The 26,283-nt window shown below is 40.4% G+C and overlaps 1 protein-coding gene across 7 annotated transcripts in view; it reads right to left on the reverse strand.

The window, feature by feature from the left end:
* The window catches only part of ENOX1 (ecto-NOX disulfide-thiol exchanger 1), a 297,335-nt gene that overhangs the window by 7,024 nt on the left and 264,028 nt on the right, over nucleotides 1-26,283 (reverse strand). For 6 of the 7 annotated variants that reach the window (XM_069880861.1, XM_069880902.1, XM_069880840.1 and 3 more), the window contains 2 exons: nucleotides 18,681-18,788; nucleotides 14,000-14,056 (listed from right to left, as the gene is read on the reverse strand). In XM_069880861.1, coding sequence (XP_069736962.1) covers nucleotides 14,000-14,056; nucleotides 18,681-18,788 — 165 coding nt within the window. The remainder of the gene's footprint in view (nucleotides 1-13,999; nucleotides 14,057-18,680; nucleotides 18,789-26,283) is intronic. The other variant, XM_069880891.1, reaches the window with a different exon arrangement.

The raw sequence follows: 26,283 nt of genomic DNA on the forward strand, positions 1-26,283 counted from the left end.
TGGTCATGTAGATTTCATTTACTTCAATTAAACCTGTCTGCTTCCTTTCAACTCTATAAAAAGGTCATTACTTTAATTCACATCTAAAGACAAGACAATTCTAAATAATTGAATTGTTTGCAGAATATTAAGATACTTTCTCAAAAACATTTATACCAGGAGCTGCCAAGAAAAGAAATTTCGTTTGTGGAGGAAGTAATAACTTTCTTGTTAGTGCTTCTTAATTATAACAGCTTGAAAGATGTGCCATAAAGTGTGGCAATGGTCAGAAAAGTCACATTTTCTAGCTATTAAAGCTGTAAACAAAGACTGCCTCTAGGGAACATGGATGGAAACATTCAGCTACAGCTATAAGAGTAAATTCAACAATCACTAGCAATGTTTCTAGCTACTAGAGCACAATCATCTACTCTGTTATACCTTTCAACCAATGCCTGGCACAATGTTGGCACCTATCCCAAACAATTCCCAGGCACATTTTGGGGGTCAGCATGTTGCAGGGACTATTCCTAACAGGCAGTTTTCATATGGTTATCTTGTTTGGAGGACTGAAAGAGAGCCAGTCTTATGGGCAAACAAGTCAAGGCTCCTCCTTCTTCTGCAACCAGGTGGCCTGAACCATCCAAATGTCAGACAAGCATCACATGTTAGATGCTCCCTCAGAAGTACTCAGGCACTTTTGTGACACAGATTGCTCTTCTCTTGGGTATATGTGAAGTTAACAAATTGTTTCTATTTCAGAAGCATGTAAGTGGCCTCAAAGTGCATTGCACAATATTCAACCATGGATATGGGCTGTTTCCATGGAGCAACTGATGCGCAGTAACTCATTCCTTGGTGAGGCAGTGACTCACATTGCTGCATCTGCTCTGTGAAATGCTCAGCAGTTCCATGCAAAACCTTGGAGGCAGAGAGCATGGGGCCGGAGATATGGTGGTGTGAGGTGGGACTGTGCAGAAATGGTGCTCTTGTTCTGGTTGGGGAAGTCAAGGTAAGCAGCTGGAGGTTGCATGAGACAGGGCAGTGAATTTGCAGTATTTGGTGTAATGATGTGAAGAACATGCACTCGGGGTGGTACCTTGCTCCAGAATTCTTGGCAAGCGTTTTTGGCAATAAAAGAGAGAAACTGGGCTTGGGTTGCTCTAGGGCATTTCTGAAGGTGTGAATAATCCATGCTAAAACAAGGTAAGAACTCCAAAATACGTCAAATATGCCTTTTATAGATGACTAAAGGCTTCACTGAGATTGGTAAAAAGAGTCAGGCACTGCCTCATTCTCAATTAAAAAACAAACAAACCCCAAACCCAGTGATGTAGTCTGTGCTGTTTATAGGATGGCTCCAAGGAGCAGCTGCCTGATACGCAGTGTCTGATGGCTCAGATGAATCATGGGTTCAAATGCTCCCTTGTGTTGTGAAGAGGAATAAATTGCCACGTGTTAGCTAAGAACCTCTATGTGGATTTGTATGACATAGGTGCAAACGTGTATCCTTAGACCCCAGCAACAAAGGACTCTGACAGACCTTAACAGACAGTAAAGGATGATTGAGATGCATTGAGTAACCTGTGGTTTGCTGCAATTGTAGTGGCTAAATTAGGCATGTCTCCTGGCCAGAGATCTATGTGTAATTGTGTACATGTAAGCTAGCCAGCCTTTGCTGCCTTTATAGTCAGTAGAAATATTTTTTTTTTTGTCATGTGTTTTAGTTATCTGCTTTAGTTTGAAATGAACTGGACCTTAGAGGTTCCTGTTTTATATTCCTCACTAGCTGCAAAGGGAAACATTGCACAGATTTAGACACCTACGTAGGAGGGAGTTTGCAGGTTAAGAATTGCAGTGATTCCATCTTAAAATAATGGTATGCCTGAGCACTCTGGCAGGTACATCACCTTGACACTAACACTCCTGTAGTGTTGTAATGCACAGGGCACATTATAGCAGCAGGGGTGTGCTCTAAGTTGTCCAGTACTGTTGATTACCCTCTGGATAGAGCCAAAGGCTAATGCAAATACTCATCTACTGCTGGCCATGACATCCAAGAACAGCAAAAGAAAGTCCATTCAAGAAGCAGAGATAAGAGAGGTGTTTGCATTAATTTCTCCACAAGGTCAGTCATGACAAGGGGGTTAGAGATCAGAAAAACAGAGTGGGATGACAGATTTTGTGATGCTGCAGCATAAGAGCAGAGCAGCATATGCCACCAGAGCTTGTATAGGTTAAGGTGTAACTTTTGACTCCATCAGACTTAGAAAAGCAGTCTAAAACCAAGAATTTGTGAGCAGGGCAGAGCAAAGAGATGTATATTTGATATAACAGGCCCCAAACACAACAGTTGCAGATGGAATTAGAAGTTTTGTTGAGCAGCGATGCAGAGAAAGAAACTATATTCCCATTGGGAGCAACAAACAGATGGATTCTCATTTAATGCCTAGATTTCAGCCTGTGCGGAACGTTTTGTATGATTTATAGAACAGTGTAAATGGATGCTAAAGAAAGTCACATCAAGTCTTCCTTAGCTGTGTTGGTACAGAGGATAAGAGGGTTATTGGAGAGTCTGAGGAAACTAAAGAGTGGCAAAGATACTCAGCAAACAATTGGCTTTAGAAGAAGGTTGTAGGTTCTTGAAGGTTTGAAAAGAGGAGGTTTCTGTATTTCAAAACTGCCTGCCTCACAGGAGATGATAAATTAGGTAACTCTGATGTAATCAGCTGCCAAAATAAGCTTGCACAGGCCATGAGAAAATCCATGATATGCATGGTCACATAAAAGATTCAGTAGCGAGGCTGCTAGGAATTAATAGTGATTTAAGAGAAATGGGCATAACTGAGTCTAAAAGATGAGTGTGAAATTCACCTAGAAACCAGGCAAATTATAGTGTGAGTGAAAACCTTAAGTATCTGACTACACACTGCAGATACAAATCCGGTACCTATGAAATGCTCATACTGTTAATTTGCACATTTTTAGAGGCACTACTTCTGCCAACTTACAGAAACAAGACTTATAAGACCACAAAGGTGAATGAGGAAATAGCTTGTTGGAAACAAACAGTTAGGTCACCACTCTGACATGAGGAAAAAGCTACTGATCACCATATGCCTGAGGAAAATTACTTAATATGTACTACATTACAGTATTCCCTTTCTTTCCTGGAGACTATCCTTTACTTGGCAAATTATATTTTCTGAGACCATAAGCTGTCTCCTTCAGCAGGTTTCATTACAAAAGGAATATTTTGCTACCATCTGTCAGTTACTGCATTAAAGATCAAGAACACAGCTGAGCATGTGCAAACGCATTACTTATTAGATGCAAAATGACCTTGCAAGAAATAAAAACAGTAGGTGGAAAGCTTAATCCAGGTTAAATCACACCTGCAGATCATTGGGGACATGGCCCTATTCATTATTCACAAATAATGTTGGGTATTGGAGAAAATGGAGGCCTGATTTGATGATGACAGTTCCAGAGCTGCTCAGCATGAATGCAACCATTCTGTGCGATGCTCTCAACATTGCCAGCTCGGAGTTTTTCCCTGCAAATGACACATTCATCCTTCAGCGGATGATGAAAAGACACAAATTTCCCTTATGGACTTGACAAATCCTGATTCTGCAGACGCCCTTTTGGACCAGCAGTTTGATTTGAGGTTCCCTGCTTTTGAACCAGGGAGATAAAGACAGGCAGAGTCATTCTGGAAAACTTTCAGGAGAACTTGCTGAATAAAACAGAGGAAAGCACAATAACAATTTCCTCAAATGGACTGTTCATTTCCACAGGCAGAACAGTGACACCAGCACTGACACAGAGCTGCCAGAGTGCAGTTCCACATCACCCATTGTTCATGACTTTGCTTGAAAGGCAGAATATGGGATTTAATATGTAACATTGAAGACAACTGGCATGTCATCAGCATGTAAATGACAAATATCCAAAGAGCTGAAATACACCCTCCACTCTCTGCGTAATCCAAATATTTGATAATTTGATAGTTGATTTTATTGCAAATACGGGTAGAAACTGGCCTGTGACATGATCACGGCATGTTTCAAATATATTTTAATTTAGCTAGGGTTCTCTTAAAGTCTGGTATAGTTGTGTTTGCTTTGCTGGTCTTTCTTTAAATGCACTTCAGACCCATATCTGAAGATTCAGTTTGATTGTTTTAACCTGAATGGAGCCTAATACAATTTCCAATCAAGTGAATGGATAGTTTGCAATAATTTCAATGCACATTGAATCAGGCATGCTGAAGTTATGGGGACGTGCAAGGTTGAGCGACAGGACAACTTCTGACAGCTTAACATGGTTGTCAGTTGAGAATGGGCAACTGTCCTTGTCTATGTTTTTATCCATGGTGAATACCAAATTATTCAATCCAAGTTAAGCTAAACTACAATGAAAGAGCTTATTTAAATTTAACTTAAATTAAATTTCCTTGCAAATGTGGCAATGTATGAGTACACCGACAGACAGTGATCGTAATTCTGATGATCACAGAATAGCGAAATTACTCAGATGACTTTCAGAGGCCTCTAGTCCAATCTCCTACTCAAAGCAGAATCAGCTGTAGGGTCAGAGTGCATGGATGGGCAACAAGGGGAATATAGTACAATGGCTGGATAAGGCTTAACAGTTTCTTTGCAGTTCTGCACCCTCATCAAACAACATGTAGGATGTCTTATCAACAGATGGGTGCCTCCATCCTTTGCAGAAGGGATTTACCAGCCACCATCACTTGCTCCTTCCTCTTGATACTTGTGATTAAAGTCTTACCTCCACAAGCATAAAGAAAGACAGAGGTACCATTACAGATGGGTAAAGTCTGATAACCTAATCAGAGAAAAGAGAGTCCCCTGATAGTTCCTCCCAGGGCTGACACAGGACAGCGTCAGCCCTAGGGATCGAGTGTGACAATAATCGAGACCAGTTGATGGAAATGCTCTTTAGATACCCTTACACTCTGAGGAGACTACTCCCTATAGGGGTATGGGACTTGTTATGGGATATAGGGGAAGAGATCTTGGGATTGTACAAGACTTAGTTGAAGATCCTTAACAGGGAAACAGAAGGCAGGAAAAGGGAGTGATCATGGTTGTTTGGGAAAGGGATAAAAAGGACTGATCACATGTAACAGGTTGCTGGTCAATATACTTGTTTGACCATGTCATGCGCTGATGAGTGCATTACATTAATTAAACTCAATTTCTAACCCTTTTCCTGGGTGATAGACTCTGTTCCGCATGCATAGGAGTGCGTGAGGGCGTCTGAGTGTAGCAGCTGGAGTAGGACCAGGGGTCAAAGGGCTGTGTGTCTGGTGTGCTGCTGCTAGAAAGACCACTCCGAAAGTAACTCAAATTTTCCAGGAACATTGTGTGTTTAATACAGCTCTTCTTTCAGTATATACTCTTACAGTGACTGTTTCTCACTGTCTGGTGACTACTCCCTTAAAAATACTTTAATGACTAGTAAATTGCTCATAATCTTTGATTAATAATCAAATAATCATAATCTTTTGTTACTGCAAATGAATTGATCTTGTGCTAGAAAATTAACTACTTCATAGAAATATTATATTTTACATGGTCCTGGTTCCTCACGGCCTAAGAGCTGATTTCAGTAAAGTGGATGATATTAAGTTAGGTGGTCTTGCTGACACACTATCTATATGTAGAGAGTTTTCTTGTCCCTTTCTATGTATACTGGGATAGCTCAGTTTACTGTATCAAATTACAACATTGCATCACATATAAAATAAATAAGGCAAGGAATGAGGCATCGAGTCATCTGCCCAAAACCAGAGCTCTCACCAGCAGCCTCTGCTACTTTGAGTGTTAGTATCAGGTCACCAATCCAGTAAAAACCCCCCTTGGTTTTCAGTGTTTTTTCCAGGGTCTCAGAGGATCCTTTTCCTTCTACTATCTATCTAGTGATGCAGAAATATATATTTTCCATATGCTACACTGCTGATGAATGTTATAACAGCTTTTGCTTGTGCCTGGTCTACCATTAAAAATGATACACACCATGCGTCACCTTTTCATTCAGATCAAGCCTAAACTTGTTAACTTATTTTGCGCTATGCAAGAAAACAGTGTTGGTTTTGTCAGCCACAGCACATTGCAATTACTTTTAAAGTACACTAATATAGAAATTTACGTTTAAAGTGCACTAATATAAGATTTACCAGAACTGAAAATTTAAGAGTGCACAGGTATTAACAAATAAACAGTTAACAACCAGGTTGAAAAATTATCTGGCATTAAAATTATGGGAACAATGATGAACAAATATTAGAACAGTGAATATAAGACCTTGCAAATGAAGCACTTCAAATGAACCTCTATGCATCCAAGATTAGTTTGTCTGATTTATCCAACATGATAGAAATGTTTTCAGGAGTGAAGATCAATTGTATTATGGTGCTCTTGACATCCTATTTTTTCCGATCCATTTGCCAGAGAGATGCTTTTAACTTTTTCATTACAAAGCTTTTACTATTATAACTTTCACCTGCTGAGTTTAGGCAACTAGTAATAATCTGAAAATGTTTTTCTTATTGAAACTACCTCTTTGCATTGTTCTGATTGTATTTGAGCACATCTGTTTTATGGGAATGTATATATGCAAAATAGAGATGACTAATATGAAAGCTACTTCATTCTTATTTTTAAAAGTATGATCAGGTTGCTTCATTTTTTAAAGGTGGATTTATGTGTAGGTTCCTGATGACTTAACACAGATGTTTCATGTGATGTGAAGGTGGTTGTTTTGCAAGGGAAAAGGTAATTGTCATTTTGCATACTTTCTGTTAGGGAACTGCAGCTGAATTAAAGTACTGCCTGCCCAAAAGCTCTGTTGAAGTCACTGTAGGGAGGGATACTTCATGTTTACTTGAGACTGAGAACTTCTGAAAGCCCTTTCTGATGGTCTTTAACACAAATACTGCTCTAGCAATTTCTTCAGAAATGACAGATGTCTAAAAAAAAAGCTAAAGAGAGGAAAAAAAGCAACTTGTTTCCCTTCTAGAATGTGTATAATTGTTCTGCAAATGTCTTTGTTGAAATATAATGAAGTAATTGGGGAGGATGAAAACGTACCTTAAATGTTTTATGAGTGTGAATAGGTTTCAGCAAGGATTTGTATTTGAAATATATTAATTTTAGTATCTAAAACCCCAGGGCAACCCCCACATTCACAGAAATCTCCACATTTGAATAGACGAGAAGTATTTTAAGCAAACATTTTGGAACTATCATTCCTTTGGATTAGAGCTTGATTAGGATGATGCACTCCTCTTCCAAGAAGAGTGTCTCCTAGGGATATTGAAGTTCCTTTCTCGCTTCTGTCACTTTTTGCTCTCTGTTCCTTGGAGGACCCAAACCATTCTATGATTCTATGGCTTTACCAGCTTGCAGGGAGTGCGAATGTGGTGTTCAACACCCTGCAGTAGCAAGCTTGAGGCTGAAGCAGAGGCAGCCCATCATCCTTCAGGTGGTTGCGGGGGAGCCTGAGTGCTCTGACAAGGCAAATTGCCTTGTACACTGTGTGGGTTAAGCTCGCAGTTGCATATGTATAAGGCTGAATGTTATTCCTCACTAGAAATGGCAGGGTGACTCCTGTATATGTGTGCAGTATAAATACTGTGGGAAAATGCTTTGGGATGAAAGGCTGCACATTATGATCAGATATTATTAAAATGTCAGGTAGCTCTGGGCATTGAAGAACTGTCTCCCTGTGGAGCTCCTATGAAATTTAATGTCAAAAAACTTTTGTGATTTCCTGAGTGGGTGGCTAGATGGGTTTTATCATTGTGTCTCAGAGTTCTCTCTTCTCCTCCCCGAGATGATGGAAATTCACTCCAATCAAAAGCCAATTTATGCTGCCACCCTGACACTTTCAATTAGAGACAAAGGAAGAGGTGTGACTTCTTACTGCACATTAACAAAGGGTTTACTGCTACAGCCCATATCTTTTGCATGTAGTACAGTCTGTGTCAGAGTATACCTCGGTCTGTTGTAGTTGTTCCCTCTCCATAGGGTCAGGTCATGGCTGAAACCACAGAGATTGTGATTCAGCCACCAGAGAGACCTGCACCATGGTAATGAAACTCTATTGCTGTCTTCTAGTGTGCTGAATGAGGGCTGGGGCAGCAAAGGGGGAAATTCAAGGAGACTTGATCTATCAGTCTGTCAGAACTTCTGAAGGCTGGGCAGCATCTTTGATATCATGCTCCTAAACAGCCAGTTAAATGCCTGTTATTTTTCAAGCCTCACAGTATTGAATCCATGAGGCGGTCATTCCTCATGCCTACTGTGGTAAGGAGGAAAGCTGCTGATCTGTGAATGGTCATAGCTGCTCAAATTTATCATACCCCACATGCTTTAAATTGAAGGAAATGAGAAGAAATGAGTGATGGAAGGCTTACAAATAAATGCCTGGAATGGAAAAAGCAGGGAGTAGAAAAAAGCACAGCTACTCCTCACCTCCTGGCCCCACCAGAACAGAATAACCTGATTACAGACAGTAAATGGGTCTTTGTAATCTCCGGGGGCTTTACGCCTCACTCCAGTCATGGTGCAGGATTCCTGCACCTTCTTCTACCAATATACACACCCATGATGAGAAACCAAAGCCCACAGCTCTTTCTCCTTGAGGGGCCATCCTCAACTGCACTGTTACTCTTGCTTGCTCTTCTTAGACAATTGACTGCATTTGATAAATGAAGTAGTAGACCTAATACAGTCTTTCAAAGGAGAGCAGATACAAAAGAGGAGCTGGAAAGGGCACGTAGCTTGTGCTTTTCATGGGAAATACAATTTTGAACCTTCTCAAGTGGAGGATAGAAGCAAACCCCAACATCTGGCATCCCCTGCAAGGGACATAACCCTTGAGCTCTTGGGTATGGAAAAGCTGCCAACACTCTTTCCTTAACCCCAAATGCACTCAGCTGTTATCATCTCACTTTCTGATGACCTACCTGCTTCCATGCACTCTGGAAATGCCTTCTCCAAGGCAGAGGACCCCAGCCAAGCTAAGACAGCTATTGCCCGACTCATGTTAGCTTGCTGAATCTGAGGTTCGCAGCTTATGAACCCCATGAAGCCAGGAAACTCAGATAGAATAGAAACACAAGTTTCCTGACAGACACAAGCCCTGCACTGGGGTTTTCTGGTCTATAACTTTAGTCCTAAATTGCTTTAACATCAGCCATATAGAGCACATCTTTTGTTACAAGCCTGCGGGGTTTTTTTGCAAAGAGAAGACTTTTGAAAAGTGGGCAAGCCAGGAAATGGTTGCTGCACTCACAAGGAAGTGAAGCAAAAGCATAAGCAAACCCCTGGAATCCTCATCAGTAAAGGCAACCAATTTTTGTCCTATAGTTCCAAACCACTGGAACCATTTGAACATTCTTCAAGCTCCTTCTCCTGTTTCTGTGTTCAAGGGCCCTTTTCATCTTACTCAGCTTGAGGTGAGGCACTCACACGTACATTGGCATGGAACATTCGCAGCAGGTATCCCTCAGCGCTTCTATTAAATGTGTGCATAGTGAAGCACAAGAACTGAACTCTGATGAGTTTGATAGAAGTAGAGAACTCTCCAAAAATTAAAGGGGATAAGCTTTTTAAATGTTTCCCTGGCTTGGTGCAGAAATGAACCTCATTTAAGAGCTGTCTTTACAAGTGTCTGGTAAAGATCATCAATGATTAACCATACTATGTGAAAAGAGAAGGCTAGGGTGTATTAAGGAATAACATCACTTCCAGTGTAGCATAAAGAAAGCAATTTAGTAATAGGGTTGAAATATTTCACCCTGGGTATAATCCTCCTCAGAGATCATCCGATAGTGCTTGAGAAGAAGATACAGAGGGGAAAAATTAAAAGAAGAATTGACATCAAATGTAAGATGCTTGGTTGAACTTGCAAAATGATCTTATAACAGCTTCAAGCATTCAAATGAAAAAATGCATCCCTACTTAATATTATTGATTTCATGTCTGGAATAAACACCACAGAATATTGTGTCCAAGCTGCTGGAGATGCTAAGTGGAGGCAGACAGGTGTATGAGGTCAAAGTCACTACTTTGTTCAAACAACAAAACTCAAATAGAGCAAAAAGCTGGTAAAAAAACTCATGGTGAAGTCAGTTTCACTGTGTGAAATATATTCATTGCATTATGCCCTGGTGATAATGAAGTAATCTGAAAAGTCTTTTGATGAAATCTTGGCTTTTTCACCAGATGGGAATTTAATTAATGACTTCAAGAGAATCAAGACTTAATCATGCAATTGCAGCCTGGGCATTCAAGATGCTTCTGTGACCACGAACCACCTCTTGCTTTGGTCTGAACTCAAAGGACTGATACTCTTGACTATAATTCTAAGGCACTTTTAAAAAGGGTGGGATTTAGTCACAGTACATATCTTCCATCTAAGGAAGACAGATAGCTTTCAAAGGACACTACCAAACTCCTGTAATCTAAAGATTACTGAGTACTTCTAAGATGAGGCTTCTGTGAAAAAAAAAATCTCCCCTTCTCCATTGACAGCAGAGGGATATCATGGATGTTAACATTCCCACCCCTAACACAGGGGTAAAGCTATATAACTATATTAGCTCCACGTATACTGAACTCAGCACTGAGCAAAATGAGATCTTTGATCAAAAGATTGAACTAAACTATATACAAAAGGCTCCACAGAAAGCTACTCAACTTAGAGAAACAGTGGAATAATAAATTAGCTTTATCAAGTTAGCTACAAAATGTGTGATTAGCATTTCCAGTTTGCAAAATGTTCTCTACTTGAATAGACCTCCTAAGTAAGATTTTTTTTCCACATCAGGACTAATCAGGTCCCAAGAGTCTGGGAACATCCTGGAAGAGGACTATATCTGAAATTATAATTGTCCATTGGACATTATTTTCTCTTCTGTTAAGACGGAGATGTGAATTAAATATCATTACATGCAGCAATAAAGAGGAAATTAAAATGGGGGCAAATTAGAAGCAAGAAGCAATCTTTTCCTAACTGCAGGGCTGAAAGAAATGAAAGCTCAGTGACAGCACCTCTGGCAGTCCCGGCTGTTGAAGTCTCTGTTAACACCAGACCAGGATCCCGGGCTCTGTGTACTGCTTCAGCTTGACATTTGGCCTTTACTGCCACAGATTATAACTGGGATATGTCAACAGCCATAACAAATATTACTGCACGTACCTGGCAAATTACTCATGAAACACCCTTCTGACTGTTTACAGAACCTTGTAAGAAGGTTTTGCTTTCTGGAAATAACAGATGTACTGGCAATACACTGAAATTTCTGTTTTCTCCCTCTCAGATTTGTGTGTGAACTGCCATGGCAGGGAAGATAACATTGCAATTGTTCCAGGCTCTTAGTTAACTGCATTCTATTCTCCTCCAAAACCAAGAGAGAATAAAGGAAGATTGGTCCGTTTTTAAGATGGGTGCATTTCAGGAGGGATTATTTTTTTCAAAGATGTCCAGATCCTTGTTTCCCTTTCATGATGGTCTCACAAGACAGAAATATAGAAGACGCAGCAGTATAGGTCTAAATATATAATTTCACCTGTATATGCTTTTGCTAAGAAAAATATATCCAGGTTGCATTTCAAGAAACATTACTTTCTAACGTAAAATATGATACAGACAACTACCATCAGCAGAAAGCCTGGGGACTGCAGTATATCTTCTTATGATTACAATGTGGGATTTCTTGATGTGTATGTGGTGTGCCTGGAGTTTCTACAGTCCTTTCTAGGAGCCTGATTTTCTGCAAAGTAAGTAATCTAAATATGCCATAGTGTGAAGATTAGATTGTGTGTTTAGTGCATAGACATACGTTGCCATTTTTCCTTGCCAACACCTCCCACTACTGCTCTGCATGTAAAGGTATTTCATTTTCTGAATTCAACCTGTCAACTGTAACAAATATGTCCTAATCCCATTATATGCATCACAGTTCACTAACAACCAAGTAGGAGCTACCAAGCCTTTTTCTCTTTGATCATCCTAGATTTGCACAATGGCCAAGGGCAAGAACCATGGAGTCTGCTGAGAATAGATGTGGAGAGACAACCTGCAAGGCACAACACCTGAGTACTACACATATAATATAAATGACAATTGTTTAAAAGGTACCTCAACTCTGATTTTACAAAGTTCATTACTGCAGAAAATGCTTTAGCATCCAGTCCTTCCCTCTATTTCTCTATTTTCATTTGTGCTGCTATGCCTTCTCTGATTTCATGGTGGGATAATTGTTGAATGCATGGCTGCAACCGTGACTCAATAATTGTAGCTGCCTGGTTTCCCTCTTCACCATTAATTTAGGTATTGACTTCTTTTCTTAGGAGTCTAATATTGCTATAAGCTCACCATGGGAAGAGCTCATGGCAAAGAAGAGCAGAAAATAGAATTTCTATCCTATGGAAAATTCAGACATTTAAAGAATTCCCGCAATTACAAGCTGGAACAAAGCATTATGTTTTGAAAAATTTACCATTTCATTTACCATGAAATATTTGGTTTAGATTTACCATGAAATATTTTGGTTTAGATATTTGAGAATGATGTACTGAAATGGAGTTTACACAATTGAAATATTTCATTTTAATTCTATTCCAACATTTATATTACATAAAAATAAAAATTTCAGCCTTTTGTGTTTTATCTAGTTACATATGAGCCAGAATGATACAAGTTGAAGCGTTTAGGTAGTTTTCCTTTAAAACATTTCCATCTTGCAAAACATAGCTTCATCCATATTTTTTAGAGGAAACAAGGTCCTAAAAGTTCCTAAGCCTTACATTTCTAAATACATTTAGGAAACCCGCAACCAGCTGTTGTACAAAGAAAAGTTTTAGGGTAGCGAATGTCAGCATTTCAAGATCATGTGTGGATTAATATGTTTATTTTGGTTTGCAAACAGAATCTTCTAAAGGGGCAATGAGATGCTGTGCAGACAGACTGCAATTGCAGATTTGTTGGAGCTATCAGACAATATTGAATGTCTCCTGTCCAAATACTGAGAGCTATGAGGCTCTATCGACTTCACTGCGGAAGCAGTCCACAACGAATGAGATTCAGGAAAGAATTAAAGAACAGAGGACATTTCCTTATCACAAAGCACTGTACAATATTTGAGTCTTCCATTCAGGTTTAAAATAAACCTGCTCTCCTTGCTGTGCCATTAGACAACACATTGACTAAAATAGATGCTAAAATATATTAGTGTTCAGACTGTTGCTAGTTCTCTTGTCTAGGAGAAAGGTTGTATGTAATCAGTTTTAATTTTCAGATGTTCATGACAAAATGAAAAGCTGCATGGTTTGTACGACAAACATAGCAGGAAATTTTCCTTCTTTTCTTTCTCCACTCATCCAAATTGGGTTTTTTTTTTTGACTGCAGTAATTAGTTAGGGAATAGCAGAAGTATTTTTTTGGCAGCAAGTTTTAGAAAACATGACCTTAACAAGTCCTTTAACAATTTTGGACAAAATAATGACTCAACGAATTAATTTAGTCCTCTTGTGCAAATTAACTGTTTTCAAATTATACATGTGTATATGAATCACTTCACTCAGAACTAAAATAAGGCCAGGATTGCTCAGCTGCAAGGTGGCATCCACAGAGACAAACAGTATAACTCTGTAGCTTGAGTAATCCTGGACCGGACACTAAGGCATTTCTCTTGCATTGGTTTCCATGGTATCTTTAACACCCACATACAGCAAGTAGGACACTGGTTTTTAAAGCCTCATCCAAATAAATCCTACAAAGTAAATTGCATGGAACCCAATTTATCTACCTTGAAATGAAGTTTGCTGGGATTTGAACCTGTGGCTTCAGGAAAAAAAAACAAACAAAACCAACCCAGGCACTTCATCCAGCCATTCTATCAGCTTTAAGACATAAATAGTAAATTTGACACCATATGCATGTATATTTATAAAATCTGTACATAGATAGCTGTACCTACATTTGCCTGAGATTCATCATGCCCATTGATTTCTGCTAACTCCTTGGCACTTTTTAACTGCAAAGAGTAAACAAAAACAAAACAGAACAAAACAAGCACATTACTTGAGTTTTTCACACAGTTATCTTTGATTTATTTGAAGAAGCATTTTATAAAGCTTCCGATGAGAAAAACAGATGGAGCATATAATTCTAATGAGTTTTTGCTCAAACCATTTTGAAACTAACATACTTAAGGCTTGATAAGTTGGCAAAAAAAAAAAGAAAGGAAAATAATAAGACTGGGTCATTATTTTTAAATAATTAGATTAGAAAGTAGTTTCAAGGCATAAAGTCTGTACAGAATTGGCTCTCAAGAATAATGAACGATTTCATTTTCCATTCTTGTTGCTATTAATTTAAACTTTACAATATTTGCAAGTTGCCACTAGCTAAATAGTGTTTTGCTAATCATTACTTTTGAATGATATATTTTAAACTGTTTGAGATGCCAAAATACTACTGTATATTTCCTTCCTGAGGAAGCATCCAAATAACTGACATGGCTCCTGGATATGACAGAAAAGGAGGTGAAGAGAAGAACAGCTCTTATGTAACCAGTGGCAGGAAGAACTGAGGATACATTTCCAGTTCCAGGTATATGATCTGAACCAAAACTTTTTTTTTCTTCCTGAGTTAGCTTTTTAAGAAAAACCCAGGATTACATTGGAGATTGTAAAAATCATTCCCAAGAGATTTAAGGACTGTCCCAGCATGTCTTCAGCCACAGTGAAATACGCAGCTGTTCTTCCTGTGATTGAGCAAACACAGAAAGGAGACACTGTAGCTCTCCTGAGCCTTTAAGCTGTGGAGATTTGTACACTTAAATTAAGTGCTTAGAACCATTTAATCTTTAAGTAAATCTCTGAAGAGTCATGTCTTTATCGTAACTTTTCAGAGCAGATATCTAGGGTGGGGGAAGAACTTTTCTCTGCACTCCTTGTTTTTTTGCAAAGGAAGCTGAGGCTGATGTAACTGTTGATGACACAGCTGTGATCCTGAATGACAACTGTTCTAAAATTCAGTCAAAATGGAACACAATTATATTTCAATTAGGTATCTGACTCAAAATCGTTGGCTGACTAACACCCTAGGTTGCTTAGGTTACCTCCAACATCTTCTTGCTGTAAGGAAGCAGCAACTGAACAGCCAATCTGACAATTAAGGTAAGCAGGCCATGGTCTCTGTGTATCTTATTATTCTGAGCTGTAAACTACACCAGTCCAGGAACTGCTTCTCAAGCCACTAAGCTGGTCCTGAGAGAGAGGTAAGGGGGCAGCAATCTCTGATAAAGCAGTACAAAGGATAGCTGGGGACTGCAAACTTATCAGGTGTCCTGGTTCAATTCATTGCTGCTCATCTTTCAATACCCTCAAAAACTCTGCAATTTATATTGACAGCAGGGTAATGTACTTCCAATGTTTTCCCTGCACTGAAAAAGTAACCATTCTGCAAAACCACCTCCCTGTGAGGATGGGTGGTAGGCATGGGTGGAGATGGCTGCTTCCAGCCAAACACCAAAAAGTTAGGTATTTCTGCATCATGGTGTGACCAAGAGAGTGGTTTCCTGATCCTGTCAATTCACCATTATAGAAATTCACCTCACATGAGCTGTCCTATTGAGTTCACTTGAATTACTCATCTGAATATGAGGTCAGGAGAGCATGCTCGGGTATGTAAAACTGTTCCGCAAGCTAATGCCGTGTCCTGAGTGCTCAAGGAATGCTGTTGATTACAAACCTTTCACCTTTCATTTTCCAGGTTGATAAAGTACCATCACCCCTCGGCAATTGCCAGCTTCTTGGGCAATGCTCTGCATGTGTTCTGCTGGTAAGAGACCGCTTCCCCCATCAGCCAAACATGAATTTGAGAAAGGAATTGGCTTAGCTTCTAGCCTACGTTTGCCTGGCAGGCTTTCAACCCACCTTTTTTTTCCCACCATCACTGCCCTGGCACCACTCCACCAGTTAATTAACCTCTAATGCAGACAGGAGGATGCTTGAGCTCAGGCAAGAAGGTGCTAGTGTCCACATCTGCACTAGTGAAAGTGAACTGATGGAGGTAATGGTGGAAAACTTATGGGCAGAAAATGTGCAGCTGCATTCCCACAGGCTAAAGGGGTAAAGTCCCTTTTTTCTCAATATTGCTTATTTCTAAATTAAAATTTAAATTATATTCTTCACCTATATCCTAAATAGTGAAATGTTGGAATAGGAATCTCAGAAAAACATATAATATTGGAAAAAAACAGGGCTTGTCTTAAGCCCTGAGCAGGCTTCATTGCATGTCAGTAGCAAGTGTGATGTTACCAGCAGAAAGTATGCTGAGGCAACACACTCAACTGGTGCTATTAACAACCAAAAGCCTTCCTGAAAGGAAAGAAGATGGTTTGAGGAGTTAGAAGTCTCTGATATGTCTAACGCCATGGTGGGGTAGGTCTGACTCAAATCAGTGGGCGTGAATCCCTCCGACAACTAGAGCTGGTGGACAAGGGCCAGATCTGACCCAAAATCCTTTGGGCTACAGTAATGGAATATGAAGCACAAGTAAATAGGACCTTTCCCAGCAGGACATCCCAGCCTGGATGTGGCTGGGTTGCCGCAACTGGATCAGTGTGAGATGTGCTGAGCCAGCAGATGTGCTCAGACTCAGCTGGACCTCCCCATGCAAGCATGCCTGGGATAAGGCAGAGAGGGATCCCTCTGCCAGCTTGAGATGAAAAAGCAAATTTTATCAATTGTATCACAAATACAAGCCATAAAATCAAGGCAGGAGCCTGGTGCTGTTTATTTTTGAACAAAATATTTGTATTTACTTGACTCAACCAGATGATTTTTAATACCCATTGTGGATAAAACGCACAGATGAGCTGTGGCGCTTGTAAAGGAACGCTGCAAGCTTTGGAAAGTGAGGGTCATTACTGCGAGGGCTTCTGCTATTCTGGAAAGTTTTGGAACTGGTTCAGGGTTATTGGAGAAGCACACTGGCCGCACAGTGCTCCTTAGGGATTCTGGCTACTTACAGTCTTGGTCTTAGGCATGTTTCAGAGCTAATTCTCAACAGAAATGTAGATCCATCCTACCTTTATGCCAGTTACTGTTTCGTCTGTCTGCCTAGCATGAGCACGCGTTTGATTTGCAATTAGTGCGAGTCCGTGGAGATTCAAAAGTCTGCCCTGGTGGTCCCTACTGGGGCTTCACACTACATCTTAAAATCTTCCTATACATTTTCACAGCATTTAATTGCTACTAAGATATAAAATAACTTCATGACATTTCTTCTTTTTTTTTTAAGTATTTTACAATGTTTTATCTCGAATGCCATGTAAAAATGTAAATGAGATGCAATTAACTCAAGAGATTTGGTGGAGTCTGTGTTTTTAAAGATTTTGTTGTTACCAAATCCATTCTTCTCCATGGTGTTTCGTGTAACAGTCTTGCATAAGATCTCATATAGAAGGTTATCTTTGTAACCATAAGTGCTAAGAATATATATCTGATCAGAAAATCTTTATTTTTTTTCCAGATTCTAAATTATTAGTTTCTAGAATATATTTGTCACCAGATATGATAAGAAAAATGTTAAATGTGGAACAAAGTCACAGCTTCCGTAAGAAGTATTAAAAAAATCTGAAATAAATATAATTTATTTTCCCCAATATGAACATCAAATGTATAAATTCGTCTGCAGACACATCCAGACATACACGCTGAAAAATCTTGAGCATAAGAATCATCAGCATTTTGAACTTCTGCCATCTAAGCAATTGAGATCCCACAGTCTTTAAACTGCAAACACTTAACCAAGTCACTGAACAATTTACCTCAAAGTTTCTACTGAAAGAATATAAATAAGGTCTCAAAGCAGAGACTGTGCCTGTGTAGCACAGGTGGGGATTTATGATTTCAGTGTGTCCAAGCCATACGGTTTATCCAGACAATATGTATTTGTGCACACTATGCTTGCAGACAATGCACTGTTTCATCTCCAGATTTACAGATTAAGAACCTGATTTTTTTTTTTTTTGTGTGTAACAATCCATCCTACCATGCTGATAAAACAATACTGTCAAATACACTTCTCAGTGTCATGGAACAGCTTGGTCCAAAGGAGGCTATGACAACCAGATTTACAAAGTTTTGCTTCTCACTGCTTAAATAATTGATAACTACTTTTAAAATGCCATTATTTTATAGGTTTTTGTATCTCATAACTTCATGAACAACATAGAAGAGCCAAGCTCTTTTTCTTCAATACTAGTCTTAAAAGAAAAGCTGTTTTGTTTCAAATATGTTTACTTTTCTGGTATATTTAATCCTCCTGACATTTTTTTTAATTCAGAGTGAAAACTCACTGATATCTATATAGAATAACATAAGAGGAAAGGCTACTCAAGACATGAAATTCAGTATTGGATAGCAAATAGTAAGTGTCTCTCTTCTCTCTGTTTTCTCAATCTCTGTGTTAGCCTCAGCTGTGTTCACAAATGCTAATCAGAGCAGACACGCAGACCACATAAGGTCATGTCTTGCTCACAGTATAGTTTGTGGCCAGACTCCTATGGATTTTGGAGGTGAAACCATGAGTCCTCTGTCCCAGCATGCCTCAGCCAGATTTTTTTTTCTCCCACCAGAAGAACTCACCTGTTCCTGCAGAACTTTAAGCATAGCTTGTGTATGTGTTTGCTCTTCCTTGGCTTGCTCCAATTCAGATTTTTTGTTATTTAATTCTTCTTGTATGCTCAGCAATTGCTGCACAAACAAAAAAAAATTCTGGTTAGTACTGTCTGGATCCAAAACTGTTTTAAAACCTCAGTTTGACAAATCCTCATTTCAAGGAGTGCTTTTGCAGGCTTCTCCTACATTTACTGTTCTTGCATAATCTGCTCTATCTAAATGGGCCAGAGGTAAATTATTTTCATCTGCATGTCCTTCTGCAGCAGTGCTCCACAAGTAATGCATCTGTTAATGTGTGTTAAGGTATTTGTTACATTAAAGTAGAAACTCCTGGTATAGTATATCACCCACAGAGTGACTGTCACATTCATCTGAACCAAAATCTTATTTGTAGAAGTATATGTGGTGGTTTTAATAATGCTAGGGTAAACACTATGGTACATAAATAATTTAAAAGCACAGCCCTTTAATATAATTAGTCATTGGCCCGCAGCCATTTTCGTTCTATGCAAAGCAATATTCTGGAAAGCTTTCATATCAAGTTGCCAAGAAGACAAAAGCTTTCCCTTTTTCCCCTGTGATGTGATATATTATTAGATCAGGAAGACTGGCACCCAACAATCAATATATCAGCCAGGAAAACTGCTGATCTCAACTGTCAAGGCAAAAAGCTGTGACCAATACCTATTTTTTTGAAGAGAGTTCTGGGGTGTAGGCACATCTTTAAAAGCCCACATTCCCTGGTCCTAGCTGGCTTTAAGTTCTGCATGTATTTATGGTGACTGTCAAGAGCAGGTCAGTAGATTTAATTAATTCTGAAACGATTATATATTTTTGTATTCATGTGATGAATGTTAGGCACTGCTGAAGAGCAAGAGGAGACAAACACGAGATTATAAAGGAGCTTATGGTTCTTACCCTTAGGGATCAAGAAAGGCAACTCTAATTTGCTGGGGCAAACTATTGCTTGTAAGCTTGCTCCTTTTTAAGGACTACTTGAATGACTAATTCTTTTACTAACTTGTGTTTCTGATCTAACCACCTATTTAAGGCTTAGTTTATGTTTGTGCTTGTGCATAAGAGTCAAACTGATGTTTCAGCATCTTAGTAAGTTACAGAGCAAACCTAGAAATAGTTCCTGGCCTTGTTCCACCACTCTGGAAGTCTGAGGGATCAAAGGACTTGGAGCTAGTATTGTTGTCAGAGCTGCTTGGAAACATGATATTTCAGGGACTGACAGAGTTATTGGTAGTATATTTCTGTTGTAAGTGAACATCAGTTTGATGGATTAATTCAGGCACCGAGGTAAAAATACATGTGGGCATATATCTGATTATAACACACACTCTACAGTCCAGATGGGTTAGCTTTTGGATGGATCTTGCTGCCTGGACTGCTCCCTGGAAGCCTTCAAAAGACATTCAGGTATGCGTACTTAGTCTGCCAGAGCACAAGAGCATTTCAAATGTCAAGATTTTACATGAAATAACAAGGTCTGTTCCACTGAGGCTCTTTCTTGACGAACTTCTGTGTGGAAAGCTCTGTTTCTGGCATTTCCTGACCAGAGATGGATTGGCAGCTTGGGCCTGTGTTTATCTTGCCTGTTGGGTACTACTCCCCACATTTTCAGGAGATACACTAAATTTGTGAATAGTGATACTCATGATACGTACTGATACCCATGCAGGTCCATAGCACAGTTACAGCCTTCCAGACATTTCATGAGTTTTTAGCCCAGAAAGGACCATTCGATCATGTCATGTAATCTCCAATTATTACAGACCATTAAACTTTACCCAAGATAGCCCTAGCTGTCTATGCAATTTAGAAAGAAGGGACTCCAATCCTCAGAAGAGAAGCAGAGTGTACAAGACACCAGAAAGATAGCATTAAGCCCTTCCAAGGGTCATTAGCTGAGTCAACTGAGGTTTGGTAAGAGGACGTGTCACCTAGCAGGGGCTAGTGAAATGTCCTCTCCTTCCCAGATGCCACCTGTTTGTCCTTGCAACATGGGTGGTACTGAACTTTCTCTGACAGACATTCAGCATTAGACACAGAAATGACACCTGAACAAAGCAAGCATTGTTAAAAGAGAGGAGTCTTTGTCCCTCATCACAGAGTCTTCTCTGAGCAGTTATGTCTCACAAGTGTGGCCAGCCTCTGATGATTCAAAGGGAGGAGTGAAAATGAATGAAATGATTCTCACACAAAGACAGGAATGTATCAAGACAATTATGTGCTGAGGGAGGGAATCCACCTGTTGCATCTCTAGGTAATCAACTGAAACTCTGAAGCATGGGATTTGATTATTATCATTGTCTCCGTGCAGTGCTACAAGTGCTCTTGTCCTACTCTCGTGCAAGACAAGACCTACACAACAGATCTTGTTTGCTTCACAGACTCTGAAGGAAGTGAATAGCCATGCATATCCAAGGAGAACATCACCACCATCCAGACTGCACCCTTACCCTGATTCAGAGATTTTACTCAACTTTTGGGGGAAACCTGAGAGCCTGTCCTTCTGTACAATAGAAACTCCCATCTGGAATCATAGAATCATAGAATCATAGAGTAACCAGGTTGGAAGAGACCCACCGATCATCGAGTCCAACCAAGGGAGGTGTCAGTCCATCTCTGCCCCTGGAAAACTTTTTCACTAATGAATGACTGTTATAAATGGGAAATCAAATTTCACTTACAGGCTGAAATTATTACATTTCCACCATATGTGCATAGGTTCATATTTTCAAAGACAGCCAAGGGGTCTTACTTTCACAGGGGTGGAAAATAGAGTATCTGTAACTAAGGTATCACATTCCCACTCACAGATAAGGTTTTTCATTCACAGAACTGGGACCTTCCCATTCAACTCCCAGATATGCCAGAATTGTTAAAACCTTGTAGCCATTTCCTGGGGGTTTTAACCTTCTTTCTTTTACTCTCCCTCCTATTTATCTATAAAAGTTGCAGAACCTGCCCATTTTGCATGGGTCAGGATCTGAGATTTCTTTTTTCTGAATGGTTGATGCTGCCACTGGGAAGCTGTAACAAGGAGTTATACCTGCCAAACACAGTATTTTTTCCCTTCTATTCTCATTTTGGAAAATGAAGAAATAGCTTTGACTGAAAAAAATATCAGCCTAAGACAGATGAGCAGCCTGAAAAATTTCATCACAAATACATGATGTTTAGCAAAATTTGAAGCAAATGGGGACGGGATCTTATACTGGTAGGAATGAAGCAACTCTCATAACAGGGACTGCTGTCATGCCTGCTTATTAACAGACAGCCTGCCCATAAAGCTTGTAAGCCAAGATGATGGTATTTATTTATTTAAAATATTTTGGTTTTCCCATAAATATGACTATTAAAAACTGATCATTTAGACAGCTCTTCTGCCCTTCAGGTTGTTTGCAATTATACATCACAATCAATTAGAAAAAAAATATGTTCTTGGCTTTAATTTTTGTGCTGTCTGATCCCATACTGCTTTACCATCTCATTCACTGTTTTGGGCAATGCTTCTCCCCTGTCCATCTACCCATGCAGCATTTGCTACCCTGCTATCAAGGTGTCCCTTTCTTCAGTCTTATCTCACCTCTCTGACCATTTCCTTTAGGTCGCCAACTTTGTGGCACAGCAATGGCATTCAGGCAGCAGTTCCCCAGTTTCCTCAGGCAAAGGAATGACTTTATTGGTTACACAGCCAGGAAATACCTGGCTCATTCTTCTGTTGTGTTCCAATGGTCCTCAATGTGCAATTTTTTTGAGTTTGTTGGGGTCCCCTGCAAGTTATACGAGGATCCTTTTACTGAGCCAAAATCCCAGTGTCAGGAAGCATAAAAGCATCTCATGGTGCTCATCACAGCTCTGAGGGTCCTGGAGAAAGACACCTGCACAGCCTAGAGCTCCACCACCACCAGTCTGGATGCTCAGCTGGTCTACATGCAACCACAATCATTTGTCAGCATGGCTCCCAGGCTGACCCTGAGAGATGAAGCCATGTAGTAGGTCCAGATCAGACCGCCAGATGCCACTGATATTCTCTTTCTGGCATTTCCAGAGAGGAGACAGGAAAGGTCAAAAATAATAACCTACAGGTCGTCACTCTAGGGATCAATCAATGCATTTTAGACAAAAAAATAAAAAGCAAGACAGATTGCCTGTTTCCAGAAGCAGTTCTGGAGCTGCTCTGTATAGAAATGGTAAATACCACTCTCCAGTGTTAAGCTTCCTTCATTCATAAGGACCAAAATCCTCCCTGTGCATAAGTGGGTAGCTAACTTCTTTATATGTGGAGTTCCCCAGGGCTCAGTGCTGGGTCCAGCCCTGTTCAATGTCTTCATCAATGATCTGGATGAAGGCATCAAGTGCACCCTTAGCAAGTTTGCGGACGACACTAAGCTGGGTGGAAGTGTCGATCTGCTGGAGGGTAGGGAGGCTCTGCAAAGGGATGTGAACAGGCTGGACCGCTGGGCAGAGTCCAATGGCATGAGGTTTAACAAGGCCAAATGCCGGGTCCTGCACTTGGGGCACAACAACCCTATGCAGTGCTACAGACTGGGAGAAGTCTGTCTAGAAAGCTGCCTGGAGGAGAGGGACCTGGGGGTGTTGGTTGACAGCCGACTGACCATAAGCCAGCAGTGTGCCCAGGTGGCCAAGAAGGCCAATGGCATCTTGGCTTGTATCAGAAACGGCGTGACCAGCAGGTCCAGGGAGGTTATCCTCCCTCTGTACTCGGCACTGGTGAGACCACTCCTCGAATACTGTGTTCAGTTCTGGGCCCCTCACCACAAGAAGGATGTTGAGGCTCTGGAGCGAGTCCAGAGAAGAGCAACCAAGCTGGTGAAAGGGCTGGAGAACAGGCCTTATGAGGAGCGGCTGAGAGAGCTGGGGTTGTTTAGCCTGGAGAAGAGGAGGCTGAGGGGAGACCTCATTGCTCTCTACAACTACCTGAAAGGAGGTTGTAGAGAGGAGGGAGCTGGCCTCTTCTCCCAAGTGACAGGGGACAGGACAAGAGGGAATGGCCTCAAGCTCCGCCAGGAGGCGGAGGTTTAGGCTAGACGTTAGGAAAAAATTCTTTACAGAAAGGGTCATTGGGCACTGGAACGGGCTGCCCAGGGAGGTGGTTGAGTCACCTTCCCTGGAGGTGTTTAAGGCACGGGTGGACGAGGTGCTGAGGGATATGGTTTAGTGTTTGGTAGGAACGGTTGGACTCGGTGATCCGGTGGGTCTCTTCCAACCTGGTTATTCTGTGATTCTGTGATTCTGTGAAGTGCGTGTGCTTTGTTTTGCTTTGTTTTTTCCATACATTCCTGACTCCAATGCTGAATCTCCGTCAGAGACAGTCCAGTACCGCCCATATTACGTAGATCTCAAACATGCAGACAGAAAATTATCATCTTAAACCAATCTTCACAGCTTCTGAAACATTAAATATAGATGGCATTATTGAAGCCAGCTGAATTACTCAGACTGTGTAGAATGTGGTGCCAGTGTGGCCAAGAATGCTAACAACACACAGTGCCTCGAAATATATGAGAAACCCTGAAGGGAAAGCAATAGCTTGTTGTTGTGTACTGCCGTGCAGCCATGAAATATTCCTTCTTTGTCTTCTCCTCCTTCCTGCCCACAGTTCCTCACTTCTCCCCAAAAGGCAGTGTTACACATGTACATTTAAATATAAATTATGGACACATCTAGAAGTATAGACTCACACTGAGCCTAGCAGGACAGAGAAGGGTCTCAGAAGGAAAGCATGGTTTCCAGCATGAAACCATCAACTTAGCATGCTAAGAAAAGGGAGGCAGATCAGAACAGACCACAGGGCCTGAGGCTGCACTTAAGATACTGCAAGGCTGACATAATAATAAAAAAGGAAAAACAGCATTTGCCACAAGTTCAGCAGTTATACTCCTGAACGGTCCTGCCCCTGCTATTTTGGTTCTGGTTTTCTTTACAGCAATGAAGTATGAAAAGTTTACAAAGACCTTAAAGAAAGGAAAGTAAAGAACAGCAGACAAAAGAACACCTCTGTGATGGGAGCACTGACTTGGATCAGAGGTTGTATGGGCAGTTTCAGCAAACCCAACTCATTTAGCCACACGAAGAAGGCACAGACTCTCTCACCCATTTCTGGAGTATTTGCAGAGTATCCAGAAAAGATCTGTGGCAAACTCTTCTGAAATGAGTGTATCAGTCAAAGAGGGATGGTTTTACACAGCCTAACTGAGACAACTCAGTTGAATGGCCATCTTAGACATCTAAAGAACTCAGACAAACTGAATTCTCCTACCTGTGTAATGTTTGGCAGCAGCATCCTATTCTCCACTTCCTACCTCTAGGGAATATACACAGGAAACACAGGGGGATCTGATGCACTGGGTACCTAAAATGAAGGCAAAACTTAGGTGCCTTAAATAGGCAAGCTGTATCCTAATCAAGGTTACCTTTACACTCATGATGAAACAAAGGCTTGCAGACTAACCAGAAACCCTGGGAAGCAGTTCTCACCTGAGCAAAAGTGCAGCCCTTTCCCCTAAACCACAATAAAATCAAACATCTACAACGCATGATATCACAGGCATTGAAAGGATTTTAGAGCTCACCTAAAAATAAAAAAAATCACTTGTGCTAGCAGTTTCTGAGGTTTCATTCTCTTTTGCATTTTTGTTTTTTCCAAGTAAAACCTTGCTGTCTCCTTTCCAACTTTATTTTATGGAAGGAAAAAGAAGTTACAGTTTGCCAAATGGAAAAGGACAAAAATCAGCAAGGAAAGTAAGTGTTTCAAAATTCTTAGAATCTGTTCACAAATACAGAAGGGAAGGATGGTAAATACTTCTTTTCAGAATCCTCCTTAGATAGAAGGAAAAAAAATAATGAATCAAAACGAAATCTCAGGTACATAACCAGTTGCAAAATAAAAATACAACTTCCTCTCCCAGTACTCCCATGAACTATCTGGAGGGGAGCTTTTCTCCTTTTGTAAGACAGACAAGACTTTATATCACAAATGAGTACATGGCAGGCTTGAATAATGAGAAAGTGACTTCCCAGCTGAGTAAATACGCATTAGTAACAAGGCGCTGATGAGGCCAGACAAATCACCAAGGAAACAGGAGAATGTGAAAGACAAGTCAAAGAAGCTTTAGAAATGAGCCCCTCAAGGAAGCTACCCGTGTTGCAGCAGTAACAGCAACATACATGCCATCCTAATGTTTTACAAGTTATTACTAAAATAAAGAGCATGATCTTTTTTTTTTTTTAAGGGAATAAAAAGAAACCCAGTGCAGTAGCGCAATGTTTCTCATCTTTCCCACCTCTTAGGGATCACCTGTGTCATAGGAACTACATGGATGGTGTTATTTGGGCCCCTCACCACAAGAAGGATGTTGAGGCTTTGGAGCGAGTCCAGAGAGGAGCAACGAAGCTCGTGAAGGGGCTGGAGAACAGGCCTTATGAGGAATGGCTGAGAGAGCTGGGGTTGTTTAGCCTGGAGAAGAGAAGGCTGAGGGGAGACCTCATTGCTCTCTACAACTACCTGAAAGGAGGTTGTGGAGAGGAGGGTGCT

This window comes from Phaenicophaeus curvirostris, chromosome 1 (genome assembly GCF_032191515.1).
Source record: "Phaenicophaeus curvirostris isolate KB17595 chromosome 1, BPBGC_Pcur_1.0, whole genome shotgun sequence".
NCBI classification, from domain to species: Eukaryota; Metazoa; Chordata; class Aves; order Cuculiformes; family Cuculidae; genus Phaenicophaeus; species Phaenicophaeus curvirostris.